A 14,717-nucleotide genomic window follows, 5' to 3' on the forward strand; every position below is an offset into this window, starting at 1 on the left:
TAATGTAATGGCAGTGCCCACAAGAGGAATATGCAAAGGACTGTTTCGTGCCTTGCAGGTGTCTAGATCTTTGGTGTGAAACCTGGTGCTACTAGCAGATCACGAAGAATGCTGCGTGGCCACAAGTGCCAGCACCGTAATTTCCTTTAAAAGTTATGTGTATTGGGGGCTGGGCAGGAGTGGATTTCTGAACCGGCCTGTGGTGTGATCATTTAGCAATGATTTGGCTTTGCTATCTGGGATTCTTTGTCTCGTTATTTGAGGCTGGCATGCTCTGTTTCCTGCTGATACTGTCTGGGTTTTTCACTGTACCTGTGGATTACCCTTATTTAGAACACTGCTGCTTAAGCGATGGGAATTGGTTTGCAGTGTGTCAAAATGTTTTAGCCAGGCATGTACGATGATGAGTCTCTGTGTGGGACACAGCACTCCAGCATCCTTGTAAAAGGCTTGTGCACGCGGAATGCTGAGCGCTCTGACAAACCTGGACCGACTAGGGAATCTCGTTCAATGTAGGCATTAGGTTTGAGATGCATTGTGCTTTTAATTTTTAAAAATAACATCTAATGCTACTTTGAAAAGATGGTAGGCATCCACTGGTGGAAGGTTTGAAAAGAGATGTTATGTCACACGTTAGCCATTGGACTGATGGTGGAAAATGCATAATACATTCCCAGCCTACATCATACTCAAACTTTCTTTATATTAGTATTAAGAAACACTGTTGCATTAGCTAGTGGGCAGTTAGTTCTCAGTGTAGGCACATGCATAGTGAGCTGAGATAAGATAGTGTTTTTCTCAGATAAGAAGCCAAGATAATTACAGCAGGAAAATCCAGCTACAACTGCTCTTGCTTCAGCTAGCTGCAGAAAGCCTTAAACACGTTATAATCACTAGCGCTATGGTTGAATTAGCAAATGGGTGGTTCATCTGTTTCCTGAAGTGCAGAAGAGATACTGAATTAAAACTTGCGTGTAAGAGTGAATACCTGAACTTGCAGAGGTTAAGATTAGCTGTCACTTAAAAGAAAATGGTTTCTTTGCGCTCTGAAAGCCTTTCTTTAATTCGAAACTTCAAATGCATGTTTTCTTTGGTAAGAAATCCCCATACTTCTGCTTTTAAAAGTCATGTGCCTATTTGCACTGGCAGAAGCGCAGGCATTTCTAGTGGTAACTAAATATATCTTTACCTGTGTGGTGACACAGCTTTCTCCAGTATTGAGATTGGCAATTAATAGCTATCACCTGATACAAAATAACTTCGATGACTCATGAAGTGGAGGAGGAGGAGGAAGTGAGCTGGAGCCCGTGGCGGATTGCTGTGCGCTTGGTTGTGAATTGCTGGTCTTATCTGTAAGATCTGCTCTGAGATGCTTCTGGTGCCATTCCAGGGGAATGCAGCGCAGCAGAACCTGATTTCCACCCACTCTGCCCTCTGAATAAGCTATATGAATACCTTTTAATGTGTTAATGTCTACATTATGTATATATAATTATGTACATTTCTAATTTCTATAGTAAGCATGCCACAGCATAATTGTATGATAAAAATCTGTTTTAGCTTTATGGACAGTGTAGGTAATGTAGGCATACAACTGCACATGCTGCCACCGTCTTCCTACAGCGCAATTTTTTTCTCAAATAAAATTCAGAAAGGGCTTTTGTGCCTCATACTCCGACCCTTGTCAGATAACACTCACCCAGTCAGCCTGTTGCTGAAAAGCATGAACTTGTTCAGGAGAGCATGGTTCTGGAGTTGGAATTGGTGAGGTTTTAATTGAAAGTAAGTTAAGAAACAATAGGGTCACTCCATGATTCTGGCAGGAGAAAGTAGAGGTAAGATTGCAGGTTATACTGTTCTTGGCATTATTTTAGGAAAATACAAAGCATTATCTGGGAGAGAAAAAAAGAAGATAACGTGACTAGGTATTAAAAATTCTCTGGCTTCACCTTCTGCTTTTCTCCACAGTGTAATAGTGAAGAGTCAGAGCACCGTGTCTCATGGGCAGTTTAGAGTGATTTCCTGTGAAAATTTTGAGGAACTGGAAAAAAAATTAAGGGAATAGCAGTGTTAATTCCTTACTTTGTCAATATGCTGCAGTAAATGTGCATGTAGCTTTTGACTGCCTTGTCCCAAGCCTTCAGTCTTGTTGGGCTTTCTGCTGACATGCTGCTTCCGCTTGGGCAAATTGTCTAAGAGGAGGAGGATGTCATTCTGTGCTCGACTCCGTGCTTTTCAGTTGAATCCGCCTGAACACTGTAACAGCGGAGATCCTGACATCGAAATACAATGCTGCTAATGTGCTACCCCATGCCATTCTCTTCTGATGTTTAAAATGCCTGTATTCCTGCCAAATAAAACTTTGTTTGCCTTTGCACAAGGTCATGTTTTCCTTTATGTAGGAGATGCTTCACAGAAGCAAAGTGCAGTTGCCCTGTTTAACGCGCAGAGCTCTTTTAATGTAATTGGATGGCTCTTGCACTTGCTGAAGTGTTGTAACAACCCAAGATTCAAATTATTTTTGCAGATTTTTTTCAGTCAGTGCATTTCTACCTTTGAATTCATTTCTCTTACAAGCCCTAAAAGTTTGGGAAGAAAAATCAGCTAGGGTACGAAATGTAGAGATGCTGTGTCTTGTGTAAGAACTGGGAATTACTAGAGGTTGGGAAGTCCAGAGGAAGTGTAATTGAGGCTCCTGTCAGGAATAAGGTACTGGATTAGGTGACTCCTGATCTCACCGGTTCTTACGTCATGTTTATAAGGAATTACTTCAAAAGAAAAGATGTTTTTTATTTGTACTCTGAAAACAGGGACTGGGCTTATAAACAAATTCAGCAGTAAAGAGCTGAAGAACAATTTTCCGTCGCGTTGCAGAACTCCTCTAGAAGTCTGTAGGGTTTTTGTGTGTGTTGGCAAGGTGAGAGTGATGAATCCCGTCCTATCTTGGTCTGAACTAGAGGGAGGACTAACTGTGTAACATCCAGACTGTGCAAAGGCTTTGATCTAAGGATTTCTCCTAAAAGTTGGGCAAAAGAATTAAAGGTTTGTAGTCTCAACTGTTAATGGAGAGCGTGATGAAGTGGGAGAAATGTCATTGCTCTGAAGGTATTGTAGGTGCTGGCTGACAAGAGGCTGAGAAATACCAGGAGACTAAATAAAACAAACAAAAAGTCACGCGAGGAGTGGTGCCTTCTGTGGAGCTTCTCAGTGGATTGAGTCAGTTAAAACCCAGTATCTTCATCTTTTCGATGCCATGTGCCTGTCCACTGGCTTTCTGAAGACCCTGCTTTCCCTGGCCGGCTTCGTGTGGCACAGAACGTGTTAACTTCTTTACGATGTTCTTGGTTCTTGTGATACTTTCCTATTTTCTTGGTGATTTGTAAAACTTCCAGTCATTTTTCAGGAGCATGTTTCAGAGTTTCTCTGCAGCATTGTTTTGGTTTCCCTGGTCTGTGTCAAGAGCTGGGAGTGCTTGGGCACAAAAAGTTAAATTCTTCTCTTCAGCTGCTACCTAGAAAAAGAACAGCTGTAAATACTAAGTGGGAGGGACTAGAAAACATTCCAGAAACATTCAGGAAATACTTTTTTCTCATATTTAATATAGGTTGTTATAAATGCAGGAAAACTTAGGAAGTCTTAAGTGACTGACTCGGAGGAAGGAAGGAAGTGCATCTTAGTCCCTTTAAGGCGAAGTGCCCCCACCCGCTAGGTGAGCTCAGTTCTGCTTTAAGGCCTGCCCCAGGCTTCCTCTGGGCTACCAGCAAGTCTGCGCGCGAGTGGTCTCAGCTCTGGCCCAATACGTGCCCCAGGAATTGCTCCATCAACTGCAAAATGGAGCAGTGTTTGAGGCTGAGGGAAGAACAAGGGGTTAAGCCTTTCTTTGCAGGTTTCAAAAAGTGGGAAGGGACTTCTGATCGTAGGCAGGAAAACTTAAACTCACTTTCTAAGATCAGGGCTGGAGATCAGATGGTCATGGAGAAGCTGAAAAAAATTTTCAAGACAACTTTGCGGGCTTGAGTTTCTGTCCATATGGATCTAATCAGCTCCAGAAAGGCTCCCAAATGTGTTGCTGGTTAGGCATTTCTCCCACTTCAGCTTTGTTACCTTTTGGAGGTGATGGGTGATGTTTAACTGCTATTACACTGTGGCGAGGGCCTGTTTACAGCTCTTCCTAAAGACCTGCAGTTCTTCTCTCTAAATAATTTTGGTTTGAAATGCTGAGATGCTGTTGCTGGTCTCTCTCTGCATACTGCGACTTAAACACCAGCCAGCTTTGCCGCTTGGGCACTTCACCGAACAGAGATCGGTGAAGGCGGTACTTGGGCAGTGTGTAATTCTCCCAAACTCTGCGCCGTTGGTTTGGTGGGTAAGATTCAGTTTTCCAAACCTTATACCTGGAAGTGAGTTACCGATTGAGCGGGGTGCACTGGGCTGCTTTTGCAATATCAAGGGGGTTAGGGGAAAGAAGATAACAGGAACAGAGGGTTCTCTTTGTCCGTTTTAGATAGTAAAGTTAGAATTAAGTGAATTTCCTAAGTGCCTGTTGAAGGCCTAATGTGTCAAGTCCAGAACTATGCATTTAACTTCTAGAGACTTGAATTGGGACAAACAAATCCCTCTGTCCAAAATGGCTCAACCTTTCTGAGAATCTGTTCTTACCCCGCACTTTTAATCTCATTTCTGTGAATTTCTCCAAGACAATGACCTCTACAAGGTTACTGGCTGCTCGAGTTCCTTTTCCAGAGACAGCCGCTGTGAGCGGCTCATTGCAGAGCTTCAAATTAGGGATGAATTCCAAGCAGTCTTCTTGAAGAAGGCTGCCAAGACCTCAAGCATCTTCATGTTCCTTTTTCTTTTGTTGAGAGCTCTGTGGCTACAACTGTCAAATGCGTTTCATAGTCTTACATCATTACTGCTTGCAAAAGCTGCGTTTCAGTTGCTTATACTGCGAGTAGAGATCTCTGTGGCTGAAAGTTATTTCAAAATCCGGTTTGTAGAACCTGCCTTGGCTGAATGCTGCCGGTATGCATTGTTTCAGAGATGCTAACATACCACGTTGAGCCTGGCATTGTTTTCCAGCAGTTCTGGAGCTGATCTTGTGCGATTCTGCACAAGTTGTCAGCGCTGCGTCCCACGCAGAGTTACTTTCAGTTCTATGTCTGTAGCTGCCGTAAACTAGCTTAACTGCTGGCTGTCGCGGTCCTGGTCCTCCCGTGTCTCACCCATGCAATCATGTTTTCAGTCTTGCACTGCCTCCAGCACAAAGTTTTGTGTTAAACTGGCAAGAAAACTTATCCACGAGGAATGAGTTGGGGGAAGAAGGGCGTGGTTTTGGTGTCGTGAGCTAAGGTGGCTCAGCGTAGTAGGATGGGCTGGGGTCAGGGGAGCGGGGGCGCACCACGGGTCAGCTACAGCTGCTGCCGAACCATGGGCTCACGGCGCTCTGCTGACTGCGACAGAATGGCCTATGCCTTTGTTTTTCACAATTTGCGTGGAATTTATGTGGAAGGCAAAAACATGTGCATGTATGTATGGAAGTGTCCCAGTCACGTCTCAGAGTACATTATAGAACAGTTTCTGCCATTGTCCACAAATGCTTTTGAAAATGGTGTTAATGTCTTGCAGTAAGCACATATGGGACCCAGAAATGGAGGGTTTCCTTTTCTCCGACTTCCCTCATAATTCAGGCAACGGTTACTGACAGTTCCATGCGAAGTACTCTTCTGTTTCTTGTTTTACTTTTTGCTGGGTGTTTAGTGTTTATCTTCCTCTCTCTGTTTTCAAATTCTGTGTCTGTTTCTTTACTTGTTCACTGCTGTTGCCGATATCAACAGCGTGTTTAAGTTCCAGCTTTGTCTATTACAGCATATGTGTGCTGGCTTCATTATCTTCCCTGCCTACAAGTATTTTAATGTCTGCCGAGTGTGTCTGCATGTGTTAGATTTGCCTGATGAGGCTGAGTGGGGCAGCTTGACTGCATATTGATTTAGACCTTGTTTACTTTTGATTAGATGTATTAAATACTCTTATGTGTTTATTGCAGACACTTCTCTAAAGAACCTATGTGCTGATACACCCTTTTTTTGCTAATTGTAGGTGCTGGCAGATCAAGAGCAATCCTTACTGTTGTACTTGTGGTCATAGAAAGCTTTTCTTGTTCAGTCTTGTACTTCCTTGTGAAAGATGCTCTGAATTCTGTTGGGGATTTTGAAATTTTTTTACATCATCTTCATTAGATCTGTGTGGTTCCAGGTACGAACACAATAAGCCAGGCTTCCTTTGCAGAAATCCCTCAGAACTTGGTGCATTCTGAGGGCCTGATTTCTGTTTCTTTTCGTGGTTTATTGACTGTAGAGCTCCTAAGGTCTCCATTGCCAGGTGGCTTAATCACATTCTTTCCCCTTCGAATGCCTTCTGGCTCCCCAGCTGGTTTTAAACCTGCGTGCCATCTACCAGATTCTGTATCGGTCTGACGCCTTGTATGATTCATACGGTTTCTTACCACCTTTGCTTTGCTAACACTGTCACTTTTGTCATTGGTATTGTCTGAAATACTTTCTCTGCCTTAATTTGTGTAGCTCTTAGACATTCTTCAACGTACCTGAGCGATCTGCAGCTATTTCTGCATGTTTAAATCCCATCTAGAAGCAGGTTTTCCCATGGCTCTTCATCGGTGAATGACAGTGGTTTAAAAACCAAACTTTTTCTTATGTTGTGACTCCTTGTCTGCTCAGCCTTGGCCTGTCCATTTTTAGTGTATTTTAAGTGACCCACGAGGGCTTAGATGACTTTGCGTGCACTTGCCGTTTGAAACTTGGATGGTACCTTACTGGGGGGAGGAGCGGGGAGGGTTTGGGTCGTATCTGCGTGTCGGGACTAGGCATGTCGATGCATCCCGAGTGCAGCTGCGGGTTACCCACGCACAGGGGTCCCCTGGATCCTGTGCTATTGCACGAGCTAACGAAGGCTCCTTATTGCCTCTTAAATATTACCCCTTATGTGTCTAAAATCAAGTGAATCCTGGAGCATATGTCGGGGTAATCGTGGGGGATTTCAGCTGGAGCAGAGGCAGGAAGCTTGACTAGGAACAAGATTTGTTAATTAAACATTTTCTGCAAGCCAGTTTCCCCCCTTGCCTGGGCCTGCGTAGCGTGGCTGGGTTGTGGAGAGGAGGGCAGGGGGTTTATCTGTGGCAGTGCAACGTGTCACCACTCTGTGATAGCGGGCTTTGCCAGGCTGACAGAGGGTACAGTCTTCTCTGAGTGTTTTGGGTTTTTTTGGTTTTGTTTTTGTTTTTTTTTTTAGTGCTGCTTCTACTCCCCCTGTGCAGAAACCACAGCTGAGTTCAGATACTTTTGGGGGAACAGTTGCGGTGGTACTTTCTGTTTCACTGCAACCAAGGGCTTTAGGGGTGGAGAAGCTGCATCTTCATTTCTGAAATAGTTTTTCATAAGAAAAAAAAAGGTATGCTTTGTGTTTTTACACCTCATGGCAAGTTATATTTCCCAAGTTGCTCTGTGTTGACAGGGCTTCATAGGGGGGTTCACTTTCTCAAGCATCGAGGTCTGGAGCTGAACTGGTCACCCAAGGCTCCCTATAGTCAATGCAGAGAAGTAGGGGGATCACACAGTGGGGGTACTCTGACCTATTTTGGACACCTGCTTGAAGATAACAAACCTTAGAGCCTCGCCCTCGCTGACTGTCCAAGTGCTCCATTGATGACTGGTCCCTTGTCAGCCTCCACACTTAACCGGAAGAATCCCACCCTCTCCACGTCCTGCCTGGAAGCGGATTGTGTCCCACATGGCTGCTGTTTGCTATTAGCATGCTGAAGAGCAAGGAGGTACAACCTTAATTTGTTGAGCATGAGTCAGCAGCTGCCTGAGAGCGAAGTGAGGCGTGTGAAACAGCACCTCAGCTCTGCCTTTCCAGCGCTTCCGACGGCTGTGGTCTGCTTATCCTTGCTCTTATGGCAGTCTGGCCAAGGATGTGGAGTAAGACTGTATTTGGCCTTTAATAGTAGCTAATGATAGGGTATGGGACTTAAGGAATTTTATTAATAAATAATGCTGAAGGCAGTTGCAAAACTGCAGAGGACTTTCCGTATCTGAGGAGAGGTATTTTATTCCTCCACGTGTTTACCAGCTGGTTTTACCTGTCTATGGACATAGTCCCCGCTAGGAGCTGTGTGCAGTTGTGGGACTTCCGTCCTCAGTCCTCGGCCAGCTCAGTTCTAGCCCACAAATGAGGCTCAGATTTCCTGCCTACCCCATCAGCGTGGCCCCTCTGCATGGTTTCCTGTAGCTGACATCTTCAACCTGCAGCCTGAAGAGTTTGGAGCTCGTGGTGCTTGTCAGGCTTCCCCAGAGCGCAGAAGGCACCATGGAGACACGGAACAGGGCAGTGGTGTGGAGCACGGCTTCTGGAAGAAAGGCAGAAAAGTACCAGGGCATCTATGTATTGAAACCAACGTTTCTCTTGTAGCAAAAGTTGCCAGCAAAGTACCTCATTCTCCATCTAAGAGTGTTTCTGATGAGACCCAATTAGCCAGGACATAATGCAAGACAAACAGTCTGGGTACCTGGCATCAAAACAAGAGTCAGTACGATGTCTGTGAGCTGGAAGCTATGCTTATAAAATGTCCATAGCCTGGTATATCCAGAATACTCCATATTTCTAACCAGGATCCTGAGATTGCAGCAGCTTGACACTAACAGTCCTTTTTCTCAAGGACTGCCATGCATCAGCATCTCTGGGAGCAGCTGGCTTTCTGGAAAATGTAAAACCCTTTTCTAGCCTTGATGATGAAACTCAAACTGCTTTGCAGGTTTGTACAGGCTGCTGGTTTGCCCGGGAAAACTGGTTTGGTTTGATCTATCATAGATTCTGCTTACTAAATCTGTTTGTTCCCAGGAACCTATTTTCTTAAAGAGCTGAGAGGCTCAGCATGTTTCCCTCCCTGCTCTGTATTGTGATCATCTAAACACATAGTATTTTAATTAGGCCAGGCTGTGCTGATGAAATGAGTCCTTTGGCTTCAGTGGAGTTTCACTTACATATGACTTATAAAAAAAAAAAAATGAACACCTGACTATAAACTCCATATGTGGTGCTGACTGTCTCTGGACATGATGGTCTAAAACTTGGACTCCAGTGGGCAGGATTTCCTCCAGCTTGCTTCTAGGTAACTCTGGAGTGAAGCTTGTGTAATATTAGCATCTTTTCTTAAGTATTGCTAATTGCAGAGCTTCTGGGAGCAGTTTGGTTAGCTTTTTCAGTGTCCACAGTGCAGATACCTTCTGTCTGCTTGAAGGTCCAGGGTACGGCCTCTCCTAAAGCTCATCTTGATGTTCCTGTTGTCCCAGGCCAATGCAAGCAGCACTTGGTGGGTGCCAGAGGAACTGGCCGCAGTGAAAGCTGTTGCTGTGATACAGAATTAAACTGACCGGACTCCAGGCTGCCGAGGTGACAGGTGTCCTCTCCTGACTCTCTGTAGCAGCTCCCCTTGCTGACTGCCCATTCTTAGCACTGGAATTAACAGCTCTGTAGTGTCTGCCTGGAAACGGATGGGATGGGATTCAAAGTTACCAAGTATCAATCTGAATTAATGCTGACTTAGCTGGAATTACTCTGTTTGAACTGGTATACAGCCTTTGTCTGAAAAGGAGAGGTGGTCTAGGATAGCATGGGCACGTACATAAAACAGGGAAAGACTTTTGCAGTGTCTGATTCGGATATACAAATGCAAGCAAGTCAACATAGGCTTTATGGACAAGGTGCTCCAGACACCTGATGGCTAGTGCAGAAGAGCAGAGGGGAGGCTTGCACTAGTAGAGAAATTGGCAATATGGTTCCGATCCAAGAAAACACAAAACAGAATTAGCTAAATATCCCTACAGGTTGATGGGACTTCCTGCAAACAAATGGTACGTGAAGAAAGCTGTGCTGAAGCTGGATGTAAAGGGATGCTCAAGTGTGAAGGGTTCATTGCAGAGCTCCCAGCAAGGCACAGGAACGGGCGCAGCTGCGTGAGGGTGGAGGAGCTGCCAAGGAGAAAGCCCTGACCTAGGGAAGAGCGCTGGGCTCAGCCAAAACCTCGGCACTCCTCGCCTTGGGCCAACCTGACCCTTTACTGTTTGATGTCTCTGCTCGGTCACTGCCAGGACAGCAGCTGCCCTGTTGCTTGGGTACTACACGGCACTGCAGCAAATGGGGCTGTTCTGCTCCCTGGGAACAAATACAACAGGCTTCAAGAAAGCCTATCTAATAAAAGGCTTTAATTAACGACAGTCAGCTGAACCACACAGAAGGAATGTCTGCATTCTCATTCCAGCTGAGTGAAGTCTGCTTTCCTCTCTGCAGTCTGTGCTTCTGTAGTACTTGGGGAATTCATCCCAGAACCCAGAGCCATTGATTTCTAGGCCAGTGTGCTGTGCCACGCTAATCCCCGGACACAGCACACGCTCTGCAGATGTCATGGCAGGAGGAGGGTACAGGAGAAGGCAGCGTGCACAAGTACACATTTGTGTTGAAGCATTTACATTAGCAGGTAGCAAGGTGGAAAGACAAGAAGGATGCCTGATGGGGTGTTCAGACCCTCCAGGGGTTACTACTTACCTTAAATCTTGGTGGATGAGAAGCTCAACATGAGCCGGCAAGGTGCGCTTGCAGCCCAGAAAGCCAACTGCATCCTGGGCTGCATCAAAAGTATGGCCAGCAGGGCAAGAGGGGGCACTGGAACAGGTTGCCCAGGGAAGTTGTCAATGCGCCATCCCTGGAGGGGTTCAAGGCCAGGCTGGATGGGGCTTTGAGCGACATGGTCTAGCGGGAGGTGTCCCTGCCCATGGCGGGGGGGTTGGAACTAGATGATCTTTAAGGTCCCTTCCAACCCGAACTGTTCTATGATCCTATGATCTTAGCCAGACCTGAGCCACCGTTCCCTCCCTTCAAGGCACCTGCTTTTTATCATTGGGTCATGGCTTGGTCTCCCTGCCCTGCTCACCTTTAAATCTTTGTAGCAAGTGCTGCTTCTCCTCCTCCATAACTTCCTAGGTAAAGCGCCTCTGCTTTGAGTGTTTTTCCATCGCAGTCCCGTAGGAGAATTTTGTATGTGACTGTATTGGCAGAAATGGTCCTGCTAAACATGGTCCTTCCAGCTCTGATGGAACAAGTCCTCAGGGAGTCATTACCAATGAGACTTTATTTGCTGTACACAAGAAACCAGCGGTGTTCAAGCATCCTTGAAACTCTTGGGGAAACTTTGAGACCTGAAGTCACAGAAGTGGTGTTGCTGGAGGCGTTCTCTGTGCTGGAGACCCTTGGGTTTTGGATGTGACGCAGAGCAGCTGTTCGGAGGTGATTAAGCAGCTTAGTTTTCTCTCCAGATTGTGGTATTAGGTAGGTGACTTCTACTGGAGGTACCCTTGGCGTAAAATGAAAGTATAAACCAGTTATGGTGTATTTTACATACGTGCCTTAAGATTTCTGTCTAAACTTGATGCTGCTTTTGTACAAGGAAATAGGTTTGTTGACTTCTGTCAGCTGCAGTTAAAGTTCAGCAAAGGAAAGAGCCTTAAGCCTCTTCCCAGAGCTCGTGGAACTCTGAGGTGCTCCCAATGGCTGAGGTCTCTCCAGGGCTCTGGCTGTCCCCTCAGGCCCCCTCGGGGTTTGGCTGCTGGGCCCTGGTGTCCCTGCTGGGCCGGAGGGACCTCGGCCATCCCCCTGTCTCCCCGGATCCCAGCACTGTCCCTGCCCGAGCGCTGGGCCTGCGGGACGGGACGGGAGTGGGTCGTGCTGTCCCGCCCCGGGCCGGGGGGTCCCACAGCCCCCAGAGTGGTGCGACCCACAGCGCAGAAGGCTCCAGGGAACCCCCCCACTACTTTTCTCTGCACAAATGCCCTGTATAAAAGCCGTTTCTTTTTTTTTTGTTTTCTCTTCATTTTTAAAGTGCAGAGAAGAATAAGGTTTATCATCTTAAACTGGCAGCGAATGCTCTGTACTCTAATTTTTTGATTTACTCTAAGGGCGAGCAGCAGCTCTGGAAGCTGACGCGGCCCTGCTGCCCCTGAGTGCTCCTGGGGAGGGTCGGGCTGGAGGAACATCCGCCAGGGAACCAATGGCGTGGGACGCGTGGGCTGCCTTTGCCACCCACAGCAGCTTTTCCTCCATCGGAGCAACCCAGGGCTGCGGCCCCACGGTCTGCTGCTGCTCCTGGGCCTGGACAGCCTGTATTTGACGTCTTGTACCACTTTATTAATAAAGCAGTGAGCACCTCTCTCAGTTTTATTCAAAATTTTAGGCCAGTTGAGTGATGTCTTATTAAAAATTACACCATGAGCATTGCGTCCTCGAAGTAAAAGTTGTGATCTGTGTATTTTACTTTAATTGCAGGCTCTAACAGCACGCGGGTTCCCGTGGCATCGCTAGCAATAATGGCCGCAGCCTCACGCTGCGTCCCCTGCGGGGGGTGAGGGGCCGGGCCGGGGCCGCCCCCTCGCTGTCCCCTGGCCGGACCCGGCCCCGCGCAGCAAATGGCGGCGGCGGCGGCGGCTGAGGGGAGACGCGCGTGGGCGCTGGGGGGGGAGGGGGCGGGGCCGCCCGGCCACGCACGTGCGCTACGTGCGGCGCCTGCTGCTGCGGCGGGGCCGCCCCTCCCCCCGCCCCGAGCGCCGCGGGGGGGATGGGGGTGTGGGAGGGGATGGGGCCGCCGCTCCCGCGGGGCGGGAGAAGCCTCGTCTTCCCGGTACCGGCGGGCGGCCTCCGCAGGGCTGGGGGGGAGGGGGGTTGGTCCGCGGTGCCCCCGGGCGGACAACGGGCCGGGGCCCCGCGGAACAAAGGGGCCGGGCCGGGCCGGGACCGGCGGCGGCGACCACGCACAGACAATGCGTCCGCGCGGGGCCGCCCCGCCCGTGACGCGTCCGCGGCGCGGCCAATGGCGGCGAGCGGAGAGGCTCTTTAAAAAAAGAAGCGCCGGCCGGCGGCGGCTGTCAGCTGTGGCGAATCCCTCCGCGCATGTAAACAGAGCTCGGCGGGGCCGCCGGCCCATGTGCCGCTGCCCGAGGCGGCTCCAACGGCCCCGGGCGGCGCGTAACGAGCGGCGCGGAGCTCGAGAGCGCGGGGCTCGAGAGCGCGGGGCTGAGGGGCTTCCCCGAGCCGGCAGTGCTGGGGGGAGCGACCGCGAGAGAGGTCTGTAGGCCTGGGGCCGCGCACAAAGGTGGCCGGGAGCGGGGCCGAGGCCCAGCGGGCTGCAAGCAGTCTCTAGCGAGAGGCGCGGTGCCCGCCGTGCCCGGGCAGGGTCCTGAGAGCGGCTCCAGCCTGCGCTGGGGGGAGCCGCCGCCGGGCAGAGCGCTGTCCCCGGGTTCCGACGCCCCCTCACAAAGGCGCGTGACGGGGCGGGGCGGCCACCGCCCCCTCCCCCCGCCCAGGCCGGGGCGGACTCTTTTTCTCTCGCTCCTTACCCCCCCTCTCCCCGTTCCACCCCCCCCCCCCCCTCCCGGCGGAGGCGCACGTCCCGTTCCAGCGGCGCTCGGCGGCCCAGTGGCTGTTAGAGGATTGTTCGGAGCGGCAGCGGCGGAGCAGACCCGGCCCGGGCCATGGCCGAGTTCCTGCCCCCGCCCGAGTGCCCCGTCTTCGAGCCCAGCTGGGAGGAGTTCGCCGACCCCTTCGCCTTCATCCACAAGATCCGGCCCATCGCCGAGCAGACCGGCATCTGCAAGGTGCGGCCGCCGCCGGTGAGTGCCCGCATGGCGCCGCCGGGGAACGGCCTTTGTGTGGCGGCCCGGCCCGGCCCGCACCGGCGACCCCCCGCCCCTTCCCCCCCCTCAGCCCCGCGGCCGCTCCGCTCCCCTCGGCCGCGCAGCGACCCCCGGGCAGGTGAAGTTTCAGCGCCGCGGGGCTGGAGGGTGACCTCCCGCAAAGTCGCTCCTAAGCGCCGGAGTTGCCCGGTAGGAAAGTCGGCGGAGGGGAGCGGGGCAACCGGCCTCGCCGCGCACCCCGCCTGCCCGGCCTCGGCCTCCTTCCCCGCCCGCCCCCGCTGCTCGGCCCCAAAAAGTTGCCAGTCGGCCGGAGCCCCGCGGCTGGAGCGGCTGCTGGGGGGGAGCGGTCGCCGTGCCGAGCCCCCGAGGAGGCAGCTGCCTGGGTGTTGCCCTCCATGTTGGCATTGTGGCGGTGGAGGGCTGGGGGGAGCGCCCCTCGGCCGCTCCGGGCCCCCGGCGGCCTCCTCCGGCCCTGCCCCCGCCCCGGCTGGGCTCCAGCACAGGTAACTGCGTCCTCAAGTTGAACAACACCAAACTCCGCAGCTGTGAGTTTGGCTGGTGCCTCTGCGAGCTGAAGCCTAGACAGACATGGCCACCATTTTAGAATGCAATCCACAGTGGGAAGAGTAATAAGCCTTCGTCTTCATCATCATCACCTCAACCGACAGTGTAGTAAGCCCAAAACTGGGGTGTGAATTCTGATTTCCTTTTGTTGGTTGACTCAATTTACTGAGAAATACTGCGAAGATCTTGGAACCATAGTTTGTGTAGTCATAATTCTTAGTTCGTTTAAAGGGATAAACAGCCGGACTGGTGGGGATAGGGGCTTCTTAGAGTAAAAATCTAATTAACAAGTGTGTGTGAATCATCTTTCTTTTGAGTGAATTGCTCTTTCTCTAAGTGGAGGGTGGTGCAAGTCTGGGGTGGTGCAGCTGGCTTGAGGTGGTTAACGTGACGGCAAGA

General features: G+C 50.1%; 1 protein-coding gene across 1 annotated transcript in view; it reads left to right on the plus strand.

The window, feature by feature from the left end:
- The first annotated feature begins 13,032 nt into the window (after positions 1-13,032).
- The window catches only part of KDM5B (lysine demethylase 5B), a 55,957-nt gene continuing 54,272 nt past the window's right edge, over positions 13,033-14,717 (plus strand). Inside the window, exon 1 of the mRNA XM_063356450.1 lies at positions 13,033-13,730. Within this exon, the coding sequence (XP_063212520.1) occupies positions 13,593-13,730 (138 nt within the window). The 5' untranslated portion in view covers positions 13,033-13,592. The remainder of the gene's footprint in view (positions 13,731-14,717) is intronic.

This window comes from Chroicocephalus ridibundus, chromosome 20 (assembly GCF_963924245.1).
Source record: "Chroicocephalus ridibundus chromosome 20, bChrRid1.1, whole genome shotgun sequence".
Taxonomy (NCBI): domain Eukaryota; kingdom Metazoa; phylum Chordata; class Aves; order Charadriiformes; family Laridae; genus Chroicocephalus; species Chroicocephalus ridibundus.